General features: G+C 45.4%; 1 protein-coding gene across 2 annotated transcripts in view; it reads left to right on the forward strand.

Moving 5' to 3' along the window:
- Positions 1-24,650, forward strand: part of LOC132836104 (1-phosphatidylinositol 4,5-bisphosphate phosphodiesterase beta-3-like) — a 118,490-nt gene that overhangs the window by 29,114 nt on the left and 64,726 nt on the right. For both annotated transcript variants that reach the window (XM_060855372.1, XM_060855373.1), the window contains exons 18-19: positions 1,415-1,539; positions 2,299-2,453. In XM_060855372.1, coding sequence (XP_060711355.1) covers positions 1,415-1,539; positions 2,299-2,453 — 280 coding nt within the window. The remainder of the gene's footprint in view (positions 1-1,414; positions 1,540-2,298; positions 2,454-24,650) is intronic.

Below are 24,650 nucleotides of genomic sequence, written 5' to 3' on the forward strand. Positions count from 1 at the left end.
ATATCTCAGTGGGGGGTTCGGGGGGGGACGGGGATATCTCAGTGGGGGGTTCGGGGGGACGGGGATATCTCAGTGGGGGGTTCGGGGGGAATGGGGATATCTCAGTGGGGGGTTCGGGGGGAACGGGGATATCTCAGTGGGGGGTTCGGGGGGACGGGGATATCTCAGTGTGGGGTTCGGGGGGGGACGGGGATATCTCAGTGGGGGGTTCGGGGGGGCGGGGATATCTCAGTGGGGGGTTCGGGGGGGCAGGGATATCTCAGTGGGGGGTTCGGGGGGAACGGGGATATCTCAGTGGGGGGTTCGGGGGGAATGGGGATATCTCAGTGGGGGGCTCGGGGGGACGGGGATATCTCAGTGGGGGGTTCGGGGTGACGGGGATATCTCGGGGGGGAGGGGGATATCTCAGTGGGGGATTCGGGGGGGCGGGGATATCTCAGTGGGGGGTTCGGGGGGACGGGGATATCTCGGGGGGGCTCGGGGGGGCTCGGGGGGGACGGGGATATCTCAGTGGGGGGTTCGGGGGGAGGTGGATATCTCAGTGGGGGGTTCGGGGGGGACGGGGATATCTCAGTGGGGGGCTCAGGGGGACGGGGATATCTCGGGGGGGCTCGGGGGGGGACGGGGATATCTCAGTGGGGGGTTCGGGGGTTCGGGGGATATCTCAGTGGGGGGTTCGGGTGGGAGGGGGATATCTCAGTGGGGGGCTCAGGGGGACGGGGATATCTCGGGGCGGCTCGGGGGGGACGGGGATATCTCAGTGGGGGGTTCGGGGGGGGCGGGGATATCTCAGTGGGGGTTCGGGGGGGGACGGGGATATCTCAGTGGGGGGTTCGGGGGGGACGGGGATATCTCAGTGGGGGGTTCGGGGGGAGGGTGATATCTCAGTGGGGGGCTCGGGGGGGACGGGGATATCTCAGTGGGGGGTTCGGGGGGACGGGGATATCTCAGTGGGGGGTTCGGGGGGAGGGGGATATCTCAGTGGGGGGTTCGGGGGGGACGGGGATATCTCAGTGGGGGGTTCGGGGGGGACGGGGATATCTCAGTGGGGGGTTCGGGGGGAGGATGATATCTCAGTGGGGGGTTCGGGGGGACGGGGATATCTCAGTGGGTGTTCGGGGGGAGGGGGATATCTCAGTGGGGGGCTCGGGGGGAGGGGGATATCTCAGTGGGGGTTCGGGGGGGACGGGGATATCTCAGTGGGGGGTTCGGGGGCGCGGGGATATCTCAGTGGGGGGTTCGGGGGGGAGGGGGATATCTCAGTGGGGGGTTCGGGGGGGAGGGGGATGTCTCAGTGGGGGTTCGGGGGGGAGGGGGATGTCTCAGTGGGGGCTCAGGGGGAGGGGGATATCTCAGTGGGGGTTGGGGGGTGAGCCCCTCCCTCTCCGTTTCTCCCTGACCAATGGCGGGGCAGGTACAATAAGAAACAGCTGAGCCGGATTTACCCGAAGGGAACGCGGGTCGATTCCTCCAACTACATGCCCCAACTTTTCTGGAACACGGGCTGTCAGATGGTGGCACTCAACTTCCAGACCCTCGGTGAGTCAGACCCTCCCCCACCCTCCCAACCCCTCCTCATCTCCCCCCAACCCCTCCTCATCTCCGCCCAACCCCTCCTCATCTCCCCCCACCCTCTCCTCATCTCCCCCCACCCTCTCCTCATCTCCCCCCACCCTCTCCTCATCTCCCCCCACCCTCTCCTCATCTCCCCCCACCCTTTCCTCATCTGACCCTCTGGCAGTGCCCACGCCCTCAGCACTGACCCTCCGACTGTGCCCACTCCCTCAGCACTGACCCTCCGACAGTGCCCGCTCCCTCAGCACTGACCCTCCGACTGTGCCCACTCCCTCAGCACTGACCCTCCGACAGTGCCCACTCCCTCAGCACTGACCCTCCGACTGTGCCAACACCCTCAGCACTGACCCTCTGACAGTGCCCGCTCCCTCAGCACTGACCCTCTGAAAGTGCAGCACTCCCTCAGCACCGACCCCCTGACAGTGCCCACTCCATCAGCGCTGACTCTCCGACAGTGCCCACTCCCTCAGAGCTGACCCCCGGACAGTGCCCACTCCCTCAGCACTGACCCTCCGACAGTGCCCGCTCCCTCAGTGTTCGGACTATCCCTGGGAAGTGCTGCTGGTGTGTGGGTCTGACGATGTTGATCTGAGACTGATGTAAATTCTCTGTCTCTCTCTCCCCTCACCCCTCCATCCTCCCCCCACCCCCCCCGTTTCCCTCCCCCCTGTTCCCCCCACCCCCCCCGTTTCCCCCCGCCCCCCCTCCCCCCTCCCCCCTCAGACCTGCCGATGCAGCTGAACATGGGGATGTTTGATTATAACGGGCGGAGTGGCTATGTGCTGAAGCCGGAGTTTATGAGACGTTCCGATAAACACTTTGACCCTTTCACCGAGAATATTGTGGACGGGATCGTGGCAAATACCGTCTCCATCAAGGTGAGACCCCCCCTCACCCCCAACACCCCCCCCCCCCACACACGCACAATACTGTCTCTCCCCCCCCCACAATACTGTCCCCCCTTGGCATAATACTGACCCCCCTCCCCACAATACTGACCCCCCACACAATACTGATCCCCCTCCCCACAATACTGACACCCCCCACAATACTGACACCCCACACACAATACTGCCCCCCCACATTAAACTGACCCCCCCACAAGACTGACACCCCCTCAAAATACCGACACCCCCTCCCCACAATACTGACCCCCCCTTCCCACAATACTGACCCCTTCCCACAATACTGACCCCACTCGCCACATTACCGACCCCCCTGCCCCACAATACTGACCCCCCGCCCCACGATGTTGATGATGATGATGAGGATGATGTCGATGATGTTGATGTCGATGATGTTGTTGACGATGATGATGATGACGATGTTGATGTTGACGATGACGATGTTGACGATGGTGATGACGATGATGTTGATGAGGACGATGATGACGACGATGTTGTTGATGACGATGATGATGACGATTTTGATGACGAAGATGTTGATGATGATGACGATGTTGATGACGATGTTGTTGATGACGATGTTGACGATGATGATGATAACGATGTTGATGACGACGATGTTGATGATGACGATGTTGATGACGCTGTTGATGATGACGATGTTGATGACGATGACGATGTTGATGATGATGTTGATGACGATGATATTGATGGCGATGATGTTGATGACGATGATGTTGACGACGACGCTGTTGATGACGACGACGCTGTTGATGACGACGATGTTGATGACGACGTTGATGACGACGATGATGTTGATGACGATGATGTTGATGACGCTGTTGATGATGATGACGCTGTTGATGATGATGACGCTGTTGATGACGATGATGTTGATGACGACGCTGTTGATGATGATAACGATGTTGATGACGATGATGTTGATGTTGATGACGACGATGATGATGACGACGATGATGACGACGACGATGATGACGACGACGATGATGACGACGACGATGATGTTGATGACGATGTTGATGACGACGATGTTGATGACGATGTTGATGATGATGAGATGACGGTGACGACGACGGCGATGATGATGATGTTGATGACGACGACGATGATGACACTTGATGTTGATGACGACGTTGACGACGACGATGTTGATGACGATGTTGATGACGATGTTGATGACGAAGATGTTGATGACGATGATGATGACGCTGTTGATGACGTTGACGATGTTGATGACGATGGCGATGTTGATGACAATGTTGATGATGACGCTGTTGATGACGATGTTGATGACGATGACGATGTTGATGACGATGATGTTGATGATGACGCTGTTGAAGACGATGATGTTGATGTTGATGACGATGATGATGACGATGTTGTTGATGACAATGATGATGACGATGTTGATGATGACGATGATGTTGATGACGATGTTGATGTTGATGACGATGATGACAACGATGTTGTTGATGACGATGCTGACGAAGATGACGATGATGTTGATGACGATGACGTTGATAACGATGACGTTGTTGACGATGACGTTGATGACGATGACGTTGTTGACGATCCTGTTGACGATGATGTTGTTGACGATGACGTTGACGATGTTATTGATGTTGTTGTTGACGATGTTGATGTCGACGATGTTGATGACGAAGATGTTGATGATGATGACGATGTTGATGACGATGACGATGTTGATGACGGTGATGTTGATGATGATGACGCTGTTGATGACGATGATGTTGACGATGTTGTTGATGACAATGATGATGACGATGTTGATGATGACGATGATGTTGATGACGATGTTGATGTTGATGACGATGATGACAACGAGGTTGTTGATGACGATGCTGACGAAGATGATGATGTTGATGACGATGATGTTGATGACGATGACGTTGATAACGATGACGTTGTTGACGATGACGTTGATGACGATGATGTTGATGTTGATGACGTTGTTGATGATGATGACGATGATGATGATGTTGATGACGATGTTGATGTTGATGATGATGATGACGACGAAGATGATGATGTTGTTGATGACGATGACGTTGTTGACGATGATGTTGTTGACGATGATGTTGTTGACGATGACGTTGATGACGATGACGTTGATGACGATGACGTTGATGACGATGATGTTGATGACGAAGTTGTTGACGATGTTATTGATGTTGACGATGATGTTGACGATGATGATGATGTTGTTGATGACGATGTTGTTGATGACGATGTTGTTGATGGCGATGATGTTGATGGCGACGATGTTGATGGCGATGATGTTGATGACGATGCTGTTGATGACGACGATGTTGATGACGATGTTGACGACGTTGTTGATGATGAAGATGATGTTGATGACAATGATGTTGATGATGACGCTGTTGACGATGATGACGCTGTTGATGACGATGATGTTGATGACGAGGATGATGATGACGACGATAATGATGATGCTGGCAAAGATGATGATGATGTTGATGACGATGATGTTGAGGACGATGATGTTGATGACGATGATGTTGACGATGACAATGATGTTGATGATGACGCTGTTGATGACGATGACGTTGATGATGACGATGATGTTGATGTTGATGACGATGATGATGTTGATGACGATGATGTTGATGTTGATGACGATGACGATGATGATGACGATGATGATGACGACGATGATGACGATGATGATGATGACGATGATGTTGACGACGATGATGTTCATGATGATGATGCTGACGATGATGACGACGATGTTGATGACGACGATGTTGATGATGACGATGATGTTGATGACGATGATGTTGATGACGATGACGTTGTTGACGATGACGTTGATGACGATGACGTTGATGACGATGATGTTGATGACGATGATGTTGATGACGATGTTGTTGACGATGACGTTGATGACGATGACGTTGATGACGATGACGTTGATGACGAAGTTGTTGACGATGTTATTGATGATGTTGACGATGATGACGATGATGATGTTGATGACGATGATGTTGATGTTGATGTTGATGACGATGATGTTGATGAAGATGACGTTGATGATGACGACGATGATGATGATGACGATGATGTTGACGATGATGATGCTGACGATGATGATGACGATGTTGTTGATGATGACGATGATGTTGTTGACGATGATGTTGTTGACGATGATGTTGATGACGATGATGTTGATGACGATGACAATGATGTTGATGATGATGACGATGATGTTGATGATGTTGATGACGATGACGTTGATGACGATGACGTCGTTGACGATGATGTTGATGAGGATGATGTTGATGTTGATGATGATGTTGATGACGATGATGTTGATGATGATGACGACGATGATGACGACGACGATGATGTTGACGACGATGATGTTGACGACGATGATGCTGACGATGATGCTGACGATGATGCTGACGATGATGCTGACGATGATGTTGTTGACGATGATGTTGTTGACGATGATGTTGATGACGATGATGTTGATGACGATGATGTTGATGACGATGATGTTGATGACGATGACAATGATGTTGTTGACGATGATGTTGTTGACGATGATGTTGACGACGATGATGCTGACGATGATGATGACGATGTTGTTGATGACGACGCTGTTGATGACGACGCTGTTGATGATGAGGACGCTGTTGATGGTGATGATGCTGTTGATGACGATGATGATGTTGATGATGACGATGTTGATGACAATGATGTTGATGACGATGATGTTGATGTTGATGATGACGCTGTTGATGACGATGACGATGTTGATGACGATGTTGTTGATGACGACGCTGTTGATGACGACGCTGTTGATGATGAGGACGCTGTTGATGGTGATGATGCTGTTGATGACGATGATGATGTTGATGATGACGATGTTGATGACAATGATGTTGATGTTGATGATGTTGATGACGATGATGATGACGATGATGTTGACGACGATGATGTTGATGACGATGTTGTTGTTGATGTTGATGACGATGATGACGCTGTTGATGACGATGATGTTGATGTTGATGATGCTGTTGATGACGATGATGTTGATGTTGATGATGACGCTGTTGATGACGATGACGATGTTGATGACGATGATGTTGATGATGATGACGATGTTGTCGATGACGATGATGATGACGAAGACGATGGTGATGTTGATGACTATGATGTTGATGACGACGACGCTGTTGATGACGACGTTGTTGATGACGACGTTGATGATGACGATGATGTTGATGACGATGATGTTGGTGACGATGATGTTGGTGATGACGACGCTGTTGATGACGACGCTGTTGATGACGACGCTGTTGATGACGACGATGTTGATGACGACGATGTTGATGACGACGATGTTGTTGATGACAATGATGTTGATGACGATGATGACGCTGTTGATGACGATGACGATGTTGATGACGATGACGCTGTTGATGACCATGATGTTGATGTTGATGACGATGTTGATGACGATGATGACGACGATGTTGTTGATGACGAAGACGTTGATGACGATGACGTTGATGACGATGAAGTTGATGACGATGACGTTGTTGACGACGATGTTGATGACGACGATGTTGATGACGATGTTGGTGATGACGACGCTGTTGATGACGATGATGTTGATGTTGATGACGATGTTGTTGATGACGACGATGTTGATGACGATGATATTGATGACGATGACGCTGTTGATGACGATGACGATGTTGATGACCATGATGTTGATGTTGATGACGATGTTGATGACGATGATGATGACGATGTTGTTGATGACGATGACGTTGATGACGATGACGTTGATGATGATGACGTTGTTGACGATGATGATGTTGACGATGATGTTGTTGACGATGATGACGATGTTGATGACGACGATGATGATGACGATGATGTTGATGACGATGATGTTGTTGACGAAGTTATTGACGATGTTGACGATGATGTTGACGATGATGATGACGATGATGATGACGATGTTGATGACGATGTTGTTGATGACGATGATGTTGATGACGATGATGATGCTGTTGATGACGATGACGATGTTGATGACGCTGTTGATGACCATGATGTTGATGTTGATGACGATGTTGATGACGATGATGACGACGATGTTGTTGATGACGATGACGTTGATGACGATGACGTTGTTGACGATGACGTTGTTGACGACGATGTTGATGACGATGGTGTTGATGACGATGGTGTTGATGACGACGATGTTGGTGATGACGACGTTGTTGATGACGATGATTTTGATGTTGATGACGATGTTGTTGATGGCGATGTTGTTGATGACGACGCTGTTGATGACGACGCTGTTGATGACGACGCTGTTGATGACGACGTTGTTGATGACGACGTTGTTGATGACGATGTTGATGATGACGATGTTGATGATGACGATGTTGATGATGACGATGATGATGACAATGATGTTTATGACGATGTTGATGATGACGATGATGATGATGACGACGACGCTGTTGATGACGATGTTGTTGATGACGACGATGTTGATGACGATGATGTTGATGACGATGATGACGCTGTTGATGACGATGACGATGTTGATGACCATGATGTTGATGTTGATGATGACGATGTTGTTGACGATGATGACGACGATGTTGATGACGACGATGTTGATGACGATGACGTTGATGACGATGACGTTGATGACGGTGACGTTGTTGACGATGATGATGTTGACGATGATGTTGTTGACGATGATGTTGATGACGATGATGTTGATGACGATGATGTTGATGACGGCGATGTTGATGACGGCGATGTTGATGACGACGATGTTGATGACGACGTTGTTGATGACGACGTTGTTGATGACGATGTTGATGATGACGATGTTGATGATGACGATGATGTTTATGACGATGTTGATGATGACGATGATGATGATGACGACGCTGTTGATGACGACGACGCTGTTGATGACGACGTTGATGATGTCGACGCTGTTGATGACGACGCTGTTGATGATGATGACACTGTTGATGTTGATGACGATGATGATGACGACAATGATGATAATGACGATGGTGTTGATGACGATGGTCTTGACGATGATGTTGACGACGATGTTGATGATGATGATGCTGACGATGATGACGACGATGTTGATGATGACGATGATGTTGTTGACGATGATGTTGATGACGACGATGACGATGTTGATGACGATGATGTTGACAACGATGACAATGATGTTGATGATGATGACGATGACATTGATAATGACGATGATGTTGATGACGATGATGACGCTGTTGATGACGATGACGATGTTGATGACGATGACGCTGTTGAATACCATGATGTTGATGTTGATGACGATGTTGATGACGATGATGACGACGATGTTGTTGATGACGATGACGTTGAAGACGATGATGTTGTTGATGACGACGCTGTTGATGACGATGATGTTGATGACGATGTTGTTGATGACGACGATGTTGATGACGATGATGTTGATGACGATGATGACGCTGTTGATGACGATGACGATGTTGATGACCATGATGTTGATGTTGATGACGATGTTGATAATGATGACGACGATGTTGATGACGATGACGTTGATGACGATGACGTTGATGACGATGACGTTGATGACGATGACGTTATTGACGATGATGATGTTGACGATGATGTTGTTGACGATGATGTTGATGATGACGATGTTGATGATGATGATGTTGATGACGACGATGTTGATGACGACGTTGTTGATGACGTTGATGACGATGACGTTGATGACGATGACGTTGTTGACGATGACGTTGTTGACGATGACGTTGATGACGATGATGTTGATGACGATGATGTTGATGACGATGTTGTTGACGATGACGTTGTTGACGATGACATTGATGACGATGACGTTGATGACGATGACGTTGATGACGAAGTTGTTGACGATGTTATTGTTGATGTTGTTGACGATGATGATGACGATGTTGTTGATGACGATGTTGTTGATGACGATGTTGATGATGACGATGTTGATGATGACGATGATGATGTTGATGGTGTTGTTGATGACATTGATGACGATGACGTTGATGACGATGACGTTGTTGACGATGACGTTGTTGACGATGACGTTGATGACGATGACGTTGATGACGATGACGTTGATGACGAAGTTGTTGACGATGTTATTGTTGATGTTGACGATGATGTTGACGATGATGATGACGATGTTGATGGTGTTGTTGATGACGATGTTGTTGATGATGATGTTCTTGATGACGATGATGTTGATGACGACGCTGTTGATGACGACGACGATGTTGATGTTGATGACGATGTTGATGACAATGATGACGACGATGTTGTTGATGACGATGACGTTGATGACGATGAAGTTGATGACGATGACGTTGTTGACGATGATGTTGTTGACGACGATGTTGATGACGACGATGTTGATGACGACGATGTTGATGACGACGATGTTGATGACGATGTTGGTGATGACGACGCTGTTGATGACGATGATGTTGATGTTGATGACGATGTTGTTGATGACGACGATGTTGATGACGACGATGTTGATGACGACGATGTTGATGACGATGATGACGCTGTTGATGACGATGACGATGTTGATGACCATGATGTTGATGTTGATGACGATGTTGTTGATGACGATGTTGTTGATGACGATGTTGTTGATGACGATGACGTTGATGACGATGACGTTGATGACGATGACGTTGTTGACGATGATGTTGACGATGATGATGTTGACGATGATGATGTTGACGATGATGATGTTGACGATGATGACGATGTTGATGACGACGATGATGTTGTTGACGATGTTGTTGACGATGATGTTGATGACGATGATGTTGATGACGATGTTGTTGACGATGACGTTGATGACGATGACGTTGATGACGATGACGTTGATGACGAAGTTGTTGACGATGTTATTGACGATGATGACGATGATGTTGATGACGATGATGACGCTGTTGATGACGATGATGATGTTGATGACGATGACGCTGTTGATGACCATGATGTTGATGTTGATGACGATGTTGATGACGACGTTGATGATGTCGACGCTGTTGATGACGACGCTGTTGATGATGATGACACTGTTGATGTTGATGACGATGATGATGACGACAATGATGATAATGACGATGGTGTTGATGACGATGGTCTTGACGATGATGTTGACGACGATGATGACGACGATGTTGTTGATGATGACGATGATGTTGTTGACGATGATGTTGATGACGACGATGACGATGTTGATGACGATGATGTTGACAACGATGACAATGATGTTGATGATGATGACGATGACATTGATAATGACGATGATGTTGATGACGATGATGACGCTGTTGATGACGATGACGATGTTGATGACGATGACGCTGTTGAATACCATGATGTTGATGTTGATGACGATGTTGATGACGATGATGACGACGATGTTGTTGATGACGATGACGTTGATGACGATGAAGTTGATGACGACGATGTTGTTGACGACGATGTTGATGACGACGATGTTGATGACGACGATGTTGATGACGATGTTGTTGATGACGATGTTGTTGATGACGATGATGTTGAAGACGATGATGTTGATGACGACGATGTTGATGACGATGATGTTGATGACGATGATGACGCTGTTGATGACGATGACGATGTTGATGACCACGATGTTGATGTTGATGACGATGTTGATAATGATGACGACGATGTTGATGACGACGACGTTGATGACGATGACGTTGATGACGATGACGTTGATGACGATGACGTTGATGACGATGACGTTATTGACGATGATGATGTTGACGATGATGTTGTTGACGATGATGTTGATGACGACGATGTTGATGACGACGTTGTTGATGACGTTGATGACGATGACGTTGATGACGATGACGTTGTTGACGATGACGTTGATGACGATGATGTTGATGACGATGATGTTGATGACGATGTTGTTGACGATGACGTTGATGACGATGACGTTGATGACGATGACGTTGATGACGAAGTTGTTGACGATGTTATTGTTGATGTTGTTGACGATGATGATGACGATGTTGTTGATGACGATGTTGTTGATGATGACGATGTTGATGATGACGATGATGATGTTGATGGTGTTGTTGATGACATTGATGACGATGACGTTGATGACGATGGCGTTGTTGACGATGACGTTGTTGACGATGACGTTGATGACGATGACGTTGATGACGATGCCGTTGATGACGATGACGTTGATGACGAAGTTGTTGACGATGTTATTGTTGATGTTGACGATGATGTTGACGATGATGATGACGATGTTGATGGTGTTGTTGATGACGATGTTGTTGATGATGATGTTCTTGATGACGATGATGTTGATGACGACGCTGTTGATGACGACGCTGTTGATGACGGCGACGATGTTGATGACGATGACGATGTTGATGACGATGATGTTGTTGATGACGATGATGACGCTGTTGATGACGATGACGATGACGCTGTTGATGACCATGATGTTGATGTTGATGACGATGTTGATGACAATGATGACGACGATGTTGTTGATGACGATGACGTTGATGACGATGAAGTTGATGACGATGACGTTGTTGACGATGATGTTGTTGACGATGATGTTGTTGACGATGATGTTGATGACGATGATGATGATGACGCTGTTGATGACGATGACGATGACGATGTTGATGATGATGATGTTGATGATGTTGACGCAGTTGATGACGATGATGTTGACGATGATGATGATAACGATGTTGATGACGATGATGATGACGATGATGTTGATGATGACGACGATGTTGATGACGATGACGTTGATGACTATGACGTTGATGACTATGACGTTGATGACGATGTTGATGACGATGATGATGACGATGATGATGACGACGATGATGATGACGGTGATGTTGACGACGATGATGTTGACGACGATGATGTTGTTGACGATGTTGTTGTTGATGTTGATGACGATGATGATGATGATGACGCTGTTGATGACGATGATGTTGATGTTGATGACGATGTTGATGACGACGATGTTGATGACGATGATGACACTGTTGATGACGATGATGTTGATGTTGATGACGATGTTGATGACGATGATGTTGACGACGATGTTGATGACGACGATGTTGATGACGACGATGTTGATGACGATGTTGGTGATGACGACGCTGTTGATGACGATGATGTTGATGTTGATGACGATGTTGTTGATGACGACGATGTTGATGACGATGATGTTGATGACGATGATGACGCTGTTGATGACGATGACGATGTTGATGACCATGATGTTGATGTTGATGACGATGTTGTTGATGACGATGTTGTTGATGACGATGACGTTGATGACGATGACGTTGATGACGATGATGTTGTTGACGATGATGTTGACGATGATGATGTTGACGATGATGATGTTGACGATGATGACGATGTTGATGACGACGATATTGATGACGATGATGTTGATGACGATGATGTTGATGACGATGATGTTGTTGACGATGATGTTGATGACGATGATGTTGATGACGATGTTGTTGACGATGACGTTGATGACGATGACGTTGATGACGATGACGTTGATGACGAAGTTGTTGACGATGTTATTGACGATGATGACGATGATGTTGATGACGATGATGACGCTGTTGATGACGATGATGATGTTGATGACGATGACGCTGTTGATGACCATGATGTTGATGTTGATGACGATGTTGATGACGATGATGACGACGATGTTGTTGATGACGATGACGTTGATGACGATGACGTTGTTGACGATGATGTTGTTGACGACGATGTTGATGACGACGATGTTGATGACGATGTTGTTGATGACGATGATGTTGATGACGATGATGTTGGTGATGACGACGCTGTTGATGACGATGATGTTGATGTTGATGACGATGTTGTTGATGACGATGTTGTTGATGACGACGATGTTGATGACGATGATGTTGATGACGATGATGACGATGACGATGTTGATGACCATGATGTTGATGTTGATGACGATGTTGATGACGATGATGACGACGATGTTGATGACGATGACGTTGATGACGATGACGTTGATGACGGTGACGTTGTTGACGGTGACGATGTTGACGATGATGTTGTTGACGATGATGTTGTTGACGATGATGTTGTTGACGACGATGTTGATGACGACGATGTTGATGACGACGATGTTGATGACGACGATGTTGTTGATGACGATGTTGATGATGACGATGTTGATGATGACGAAGATGATGATGACGACGCTGTTGATGACGACGACGCTGTTGATGACGACGTTGATGATGTCGACGCTGTTGATGACGACGCTGTTGATGATGATGACGCTGTTGATGTTGATGACGATAATGATGACGATGATGATGACGACAATGATGATAATGACGATGGTGTTGACGGCGATGATGTTGATGACGATGATGCTGACGATGATGACGACGATGTTGTTGATGATGATGATGATGTTGTTGACGATGATGTTGATGACGACGATGACGATGTTGATGACGATGATGTTGACAACGATGACAATGATGTTGATGATGACGATGACGTTGATAATGACGATGATGTTGATGACGATGATGACGCTGTTGATGACGATGACGATGTTGATGACGATGACGCTGTTGATGACCATGATGTTGATGTTGATGACGATGATGACGACGATGTTGTTGATGACGATGTTGTTCATGACGATGAAGTTGATGACGACGATGTTGTTGACGACGATGTTGTTGACGACGATGTTGTTGACGACGATGTTGACGACGATGTTGATGACGACGATGTTGATGACGATGTTGTTGATGACGATGTTGATGACGATGTTGTTGATGACGATGATGTTGATGACGATGATGTTGGTGATGACGACGCTGTTGATGACGATGATATTGATGTTGATGACGACGATGTTGATGACGATGATGTTGATGACGATGATGACGCTGTTGATGACGATGTTGATGACCATGATGTTGATGATGATGACGACGATGTTGATGACGATGACGTTGATGACGATGACGTTGATGACAATGTTGTTGACGATGACGTTGATGACGATGACGTTGATGACGATGACGTTGATGACGAAGTTGTTGACGATGTTATTGACGATGTTGACGATGATGATGACGATGTTGATGGTGTTGTTGATGACGATGTTGTTGATGATGATGTTGTTGATGACGATGAAGTTGATGGCGATGATGTTGATGACGACGCTGTTGATGATGACGACGATGTTGATGACGACGATGTTGATGACGATGTTGATGACGATGATGTTGATGATGAAGACGATGATGATGTTGATGACGATGATGTTGATGTTGATGACGATGATGATGATGACGACGATGATGATGATGCTGGCGAAGATGATGATGATGTTGATGACGATGATGTTGATGACGATGATGTTGACAATGACAATGATGTTGATGATGACGCTGTTGATGACGATGACGTTGATGATGACGATGATGTTGATGTTGATGTCGATGATGATGTTGATGACAATGATGATGATGTTGATGACGATGATGTTGATGATGATGACGATGATGATGACGATGATGATGATGACGATGATGATGACGACGATGATGATGACGATGATGTTGACGACGATGATGTTGACGACAATGATGTTGATGTTGATGACGATGACGATGATGTTGATGATGATGACGATGACCATGATGACGATGATGTTGATGACGATGATGATGTTGATGATGATGTTGTTGACGATGGTATTGATGATGTTGACGATGTTGATGACGATGTTGACGATGACAAAGATGTTGATGATGACGATGTTGATATTGATGGCGATGATGATGACGATGATGTTGACGACGATGATGTTGACGATGATGATGTTGATGACGATGATGTTGACGATGTTTTTGTTGATGTTGATGACGATGATGTTGATGACGATGTTGATGGCGATGTTGATGGCGATGATGTTGATGTTGATGATGATGTTGATGACGATGATGTTGATGATGATGACGATGATGATGACGACGATGATGATGATGACGATGATGTTGACGACGATGATGCTGACGATGATGACGACGATGTTGTTGATGATGACGATGATGTTGATGACGACGTTGATGATGAGGACGCTGTTGATGATGAGGACGCTGTTGATGATGAGGACGCTATTGATGATGACGACGCTGTTGATGATGATGACGCTGTTGATGACGATGATGATGTTGATGACGATGACGATGTTGATGACAATGACGTTGATGTTGATGATGTTGATGACGATGATGTTGACGACGATGATGTTGATGACGATGTTGTTGATGTTGATGACGATGATGACGCTGTTGATGACGATGATGTTGATGTTGATGACGATGATGTTGATGTTGATGATGACGGTGTTGATGACGATGACGATGTTGATGACGATGATATTGATGATGACGCTGTTGATGACGATGATGTTGATGTTGATGACGATGTTGTCGATGACGATGATGATGACGAAGACGATGGTGATGTTGATGACTATGATGTTGATGACGATGTTGTCGATGACAATGATGATGACGAAGACGATGGTGATGTTGATGACTATGATGTTGATGACGACGACTCTGTTGATGACAACGTTGTTGATGACGACGTTGTTGATGACGACGTTGTTGATGACGATGATGATGTTGATGACGATGATGTTGATGACGATGATGTTGGTGATGACGACGCTGTTGATGACAACGCTGTTGATGACGACGCTGTTGATGACGACGATGTTGATGACGATGATGTTGTTGATGACGATGATGTTGATGACGATGATGACGCTGTTGATGACGATGACGATGTTGATGACGATGACGCTGTTGATGACCATGATGTTGATGTTGATGACGATGTTGATGACGATGATGACGACGATGTTGTTGATGACGATGACGTTGATGACGACGATGTTGTTGACGACGATGTTGATGACGACGATGTTGATGACGACGATGTTGATGACGACGATGTTGATGATGATGTTGTTGATGACGATGTTGTTGATGACGATGTTGTTGATGACGACGATGTTGATGACGACGATGTTGATGACGATGATGACGCTGTTGATGACGATGACGATGTTGATGACCATGATGTTGATGTTGATGACGATGTTGATGACGATGTTGATGACGACGACGTTGATGACGATGACGTTGATGACGACGTTGTTGACGATGATGATGTTGACGATGATGTTGATGACGACGATGTTGATGACGACGAAGTTGATGACGATGATGTTGACGATGATGTTGTTGACGATGATGTTGTTGACGATGATGTTGACGATGATGTTGTTGACGATGATGTTGATGACGATGATGTTGGTGATGACGACGCTGTTGATGACGATGATGTTGATGTTGATGACGATGTTGTTGATGACGATGTTGTTGATGACGACGATGTTGATGACGATGATGACGCTGTTGATGACGATGACGATGTTGATGACCATGATGTTGATGTTGATGACGATGTTGATGACGATGTTGATGACGACGATGTTGATGACGACGACGTTGATGACGATGACGTTGATGACGATGACGTTGTTGACGATGATGATGTTGACGATGATGTTGATGACGACGATGTTGATGACGATGATGTTGATGACGATGATGTTGATGACGATGATGTTGACGATGATGTTGTTGACGATGATGTTGACGACGATGATGTTGACGATGATGTTGACGACGATGATGTTGATGACGATGATGTTGATGACGATGATGTTGATGACGATGATGTTGATGACGATGTTGTTGACGATGACGTTGATGACGATGACGTTGACGATGAAGTTGATGACGACGATGTTGTTGACGACGATGTTGATGATGATGTTGTTGATGACGATGTTGTTGATGATGATGATGTTGATGACGATGATGTTGGTGATGACGACGCTGTTGATGACGATGATGTTGATGTTGATGACGATGTTGTTGATGACGATGTTGTTGATGACGACGATGTTGATGACGACGACGTTGATGACGATGACGTTGATGACGATGACGTTGTTGACGATGATGATGTTGACGATGATGTTGATGACGACGATGTTGATGACGATGTTGATGACGATGATGTTGACGATGATGTTGTTGACGATGATGTTGACGATGATGTTGACGACGATGATGTTGATGACGATGATGTTGATGACGATGATGTTGATGACGATGTTGTTGACGATGACGTTGATGACGATGACGTTCACGATGAAGTTGATGACGACGATGTTGTTGACGACGATGTTGATGACGACGATGTTGATGACGACGATGTTGATGATGATGTTGTTGATGACGATGATGTTGGTGATGACGACGCTGTTGATGACGATGATGTTGATGTTGATGACGATGTTGTTGATGACGATGTTGTTGATGACGATGTTGTTGATGACGACGATGTTGATGACGATGATGACGCTGTTGATGACGATGACGATGTTGATGACCATGATGTTGATGTTGATGACGATGTTGATGACGATGTTGATGACGACGATGTTGACGACGATGACGTTGTTGACGATGATGATGTTGACGATGATGTTGATGACGACGATGTTGATGACGATGATGTTGATGACGATGATGTTGACGATGATGTTGTTGACGATGATGTTGTTGACGATGATGTTGACGATGATGTTGACGACGATGATGTTGATGACGATGATGTTGATGACGATGATGTTGATGACGATGTTGTTGACGATGACGTTGATGACGATGACGTTGACGATGAAGTTGATGACGACGATGTTGTTGACGACGATGTTGATGACGACGATGTTGATGACGACGATGTTGATGATGATGTTGTTGATGACGATGTTGTTGATGACGATGATGTTGATGACGATGATGTTGGTGATGACGACGCTGTTGATGACGATGATGTTGATGTTGATGACGATGTTGTTGATGACGATGCTGTTGATGACGATGTTGTTGATGACGACGATGTTGATGACGACGACGTTGATGACGATGACGTTGATGACGATGACGTTGTTGACGATGATGATGTTGACGATGATGTTGATGACGACGATGTTGATGACGATGATGTTGATGACGAGGATGTTGACGATGATGTTGTTGACGATGATGTTGTTGACGATGATGTTGACGATGATGTTGACGACGATGATGTTGATGACGATGATGTTGACGATGATGTTGTTGACGATGATGTTGTTGACGATGATGTTGACGATGATGTTGTTGACGATGATGTTGATGACGATGATGTTGGTGATGACGACGCTGTTGATGACGATGATGTTGATGACGATGTTGTTGATGACGACGATGTTGATGACGACGATGTTGATGACGATGATGACGCTGTTGATGACGATGACGATGTTGATGACCATGATGTTGATGTTGATGACGATGTTGATGACGATGTTGATGACGACGATGTTGATGACGACGACGTTGATGACGATGACGTTGATGACGATGATGTTGACGATGATGTTGATGACGACGATGTTGATGACGACGATGTTGATGACGATGATGTTGATGACGATGATGTTGATGACGATGTTGTTGACGATGACGTTGATGACGATGACGTTGATGACGATGACGTTGATGACGATGATGTTGACGATGATGTTGACGATGATGATGACGATGTTGATGGTGTTGTTGATAACGATGTTGTTGATGACGATGTTGATGACGATGTTGTTGATGACGATGATGTTGATGGCGATGATGTTGATGACGACGCTGTTGATGACGACGATGTTGATGATGATGTTGATGACGACGTTGATGATGACGGTGATGTTGATGACGATGATGTTGATGATGACGCTGTTTATGATGATAACGATGTTGATGACAATGATGATGTTGATGATGATGATAATGACGACGATGATGATGATGATGCTGGCGAAGTTGATGATGATGTTGATGACGATGATGTTGATGACGATGATGTTGACGATGACAATGATGTTGATGATGACGCTGTTGATGACGATGACGTTGATGATGACGATGATGTTGATGTTGATGACGATGATGATGACGATGATGTTGATGACGATGATGTTGATGATGATGATGATGTTGATGACGATGATGTTGATGACGATGATGATGATGACGATGATGACGATGATGATGATGACGATGATGTTGACGACGATGATGTTGACGACGATGATGTTGACGACGATAATGTTGACGACGATGATGTTGACGACGATGATGACGATGTTGTTGATGATGACGATGATGTTGACGATGATGTTGACGATGGTGTTGACGATGACGTTGACGATGTTATTGATGATGTTGTTGACGATGTTATTGATGATGTTGACGATGTTGATGACGATGTTGACGATGACGATGACGACGATGATGTTGATGATGATGACGACGTTGTTGATGACGACGATGTTGATGACGACGATGTTGATGACGACGATGATGTTGATGACGATGATGTTGATGACGATGATGTTGGTGATGACGACGCTGTTGATGACGACGCTGTTGATGACGCTGTTGATGACGACGATGTTGTTGATGACGATGATGTTGATGACGATGATGACGCTGTTGATGACGATGACGATGTTGATGACGATGACGCTGTTGATGACCATGATGTTGATGTTGATGACGATGATGACGATGAAGTTGATGACGACGATGTTGATGACGATGATGTTGTTGACGACGATGTTGTTGACGACGATGTTGATGACAACGATGTTGATGACGACGACGTTGATGACGATGATGTTGGTGATGACGACGCTGTTGATGACGATGATGTTGATGTTGATGACGATGTTGTTGATGACGATGTTGTTGATGACGATGTTGTTGATGACGACGATGTTGATGACGAAGATGTTGATGACGATGATGACGCTGTTGACGACGATGACGATGTTGATGACCATGATGTTGATGTTGATGACGATGTTGATGACGATGTTGATGACGATGTTGATGACGACGATGTTGATGACGACGATGTTGATGACGACGATGTTGATGACGACGACGTTGATGATGATGACGTTGATGACGATGACGATGACGTTGTTGACGATGACGATGTTGACGATGATGTTGATGACGACGATGTTGATGACGACGATGTTGATGACGATGATGTTGACGATGATGTTGTTGACGATGATGTTGTTGACGATGATGTTGTTGACGATGATGTTGATGACGATGTTGTTGACGATGACGTTGATGACGATGACGTTGATGACGATGACGTTGATGACGAAGTTGTTGACGATGTTATTGATGATGTTGACGATGATGTTGACGATGATGTTGACGATGATGATGACGATGTTGATGATGATGTTGTTGATGATGATGTTGTTGATGACGATGTTGTTGATGACGATGTTGTTGATGACGATAATGTTGATGGCGATGATGTTGATGACGACGATGTTGATGACGATGTTGATGACGACGGTGATGTTGATGACGATGATAACGATGTTGATGACGATGATGATGTTGATGACGATGATAATGACGACGATGATGATGCTGGCGAAGTTGATGATGATGTTGATGACGATGATGTTGACGATGACAATGATGTTGATGATGACGCTGTTGATGACGATGACGTTGATGATGACGATGATGTTGATGTTGATGACGATGATGTTGATGATGATGATGATGATGTTGATGACGATGATGTTGATGACGATGATGTTGATGATGATGATGACGATGATGATGACGATGACGATGATGTTGACGACGATGATGTTGACGACGATGATGTTGACGACGATGATGCTGACGATGATGATGACGATGTTGTTGATGATGACGATGATGTTGTTGACGATTTTGATGACGATGACAATGATGTTGATGACGATGACGATGATGTTGATGACGATGGTGATGTTGATGATGATGTTGACGATGGTGTTGACGATGACGTTGACGATGTTATTGATGATGTTGTTGACGATGTTATTGATGATGTTGACGATGTTGATGACGATGTTGACGATGACAAAGATGTTGATGATGACGATGTTGATGACGATGATGTTGATGACGATGTTGACGATGACAAAGATGTTGATGACAAAGATGTTGATGACGACGATGTTGATATTGATGACGATGATGATGACGATGATGTTGACGACGATGATGTTGATGACGATGTTTTTGTTGATGTTGATGACGATGATGTTGATGATGACGACGATGATGTTGACGATGATGTTGACGACGATGATGTTGACGACGATGATGCTGACGATGATGATGACGATGTTGTTGATGACGATGATGTTGTTGACGATGTTGATTACGATGATGTTGATGACGATGTTGATGACGATGATGTTGATGACGATGATGTTGATGACGATGATGTTGATGACGATGACGATGATGTTGATGATGATGACGATGACGATGATGACGATGATGTTGATGACGATGATGATGTTGATGATGATGATGTTGATGATGATGTTGTTGACGATGGTGTTGACGATGACGTTGATGACGATGACATTGACGATGTTATTGATGATGTTGTTGACGATGTTATTGATGATGTTGACGATGTTGATGATGTTGACGATGACAAAGATGTTGATGACAAAGATGTTGATGATGACGATGTTGATGACGATGATGTTGATGACGATGTTGTTGATGACGATGTTGATGACGATGACGTTGATGACGATGACGTTGATGACGATGACGTTGATGACGAAGTTGTTGACGATGTTATTGATGATGTTGACGATGATGTTGACGATGATGATGACGATGTTGATGATGTTGATGACGATGTTGTTGATGACGATGATGTTGATGACGATGATGTTGATGGCGATGATGTTGATGGCGATGATGTTGATGACGATGATGTTGATGACGACGCTGTTGATGACGACGACGCTGTTGATGACGACGACGCTGTTGATGACGACGACGTTGATGACGACGATGATGTTGATGACGTTGATGTTGATGATGACGCTGCTGATGATGATGACGTTGATGACGACGCTGTTGATGATGATAACGATGTTGATGACGATGATGATGATGACGATGATGTTGATGTTGATGACGACGATGATGATGACGACGATGATGACGACGACGATGATGACGACGACGATGATGTTGACGACGATGATGTTGACGACGATGATGTTGACGACGATGATGTTGATGACGATGTTGATGACGACGATGTTGATGACGATGTTGATGACGATGACGATGATGATGTCGATGACGATGTTGTTGATGACGATGATGACGGTGACGACGACGGCGATGATGATGATGTTGTTGATGACGATGATGACGGTGACGACGACGGCGATGATGACGACGACGATGATAACACTGTTGATGTTGATGACGATGATGTTGTTGACGATGTTGTTGATGTTGATGACGATGACGATGATGTTGATGTTGATGATGTTGATGTTGATGAAAATGTTGACGATGTTGTTGATGACGATGTTGTTGATGACGACGTTGTTGATGACGACGTTGTTGACGACGACGATGTTGATGACGAAGATGTTGATGACGATGATGACGCTGTTGATGACGTTGACGATGTTGATGACGATGACGATGTTGATGACGATGATGTTGATGATGACGCTGTTGATGACGATGATGTTGATGTTGATGACGATATTGATGATGATGTTGATGTTGATGACAATGTTGTTGATGATGATGTTGTTGACGATGTTGTTGATGATGACGTTGTTGATAACGATGACGATGTTGATGACGATGACGATGATGATGACGCTGTTGATGACGATGATGTTGATGTTGATGACGATGTTGTTGATGACAATGATGATGACGATGTTGATGATGACGATGATGTTGATGACGATGTTGATGTTGATGACGATGATGACGATGATGTTGTTGATGACGATGCTGACGAAGATGGTGATGATGTTGATGACGATGACGTTGATGACGATGACGATGACGATGACGTTGTTGACGATGACGTTGATGACGATGACGTTGTTGACGATGTTGTTGACGATGACGTTGATGACGATGACGTTGACGATGTTATTGATGTTGTTGACGATGTTGATGATGATGTCGATGTTGATGACAAAGATGTTGATGATGACGACGATGTTGATGACGATGTTGATGACGAAGATGTTGATGATGATGACGATGTTGATGACGATCACGATGTTGATGACGGTGATGTTGATGATGATGACGCTGTTGATGACGATGATGTTGATGTTGATGACGTTGTTGATGACGTTGTTGATGACGATGATGATGACGATGATGATGATGATGTTGATGACGATGTTGATGTTGATGACAATGATGACAACGAAGATGATGATATTGTTGATGACGATGACGTTGATGACGATGACGTTGTTGACGATGATGTTGTTGACGATGTTGTTGTTGACGATGTTGTTGACGACGATGATGTTGATGACGATGATGTTGATGACGATGTTGTTGACGATGACGTTGATGACGATGACATTGATGACGAAGTTGTTGACGATGTTATTGATGATGTTGACGAGGATGATGACGATGTTGATGACGATGTTGTTGATGATGATGATGTTGATGGCGATGATGTTGATGGCGACGCTGTTGATGACGAAGACGCTGTTGATGACGAGGACGATGTTGATGACGACGTTGATGATGACGATGATGTTGATGACGATGATGTTGATGATGACGATAATGATGATGCTGGCGAAGATGACGATGTTGATGACGATGATGTTGATGACGATGATGTTGATGACGATGATGTTGACGATGACAATGATGTTGATGATGACGCTGT

Source organism: Hemiscyllium ocellatum, chromosome 46, assembly GCF_020745735.1.
Source record: "Hemiscyllium ocellatum isolate sHemOce1 chromosome 46, sHemOce1.pat.X.cur, whole genome shotgun sequence".
NCBI lineage: Eukaryota > Metazoa > Chordata > Chondrichthyes > Orectolobiformes > Hemiscylliidae > Hemiscyllium > Hemiscyllium ocellatum.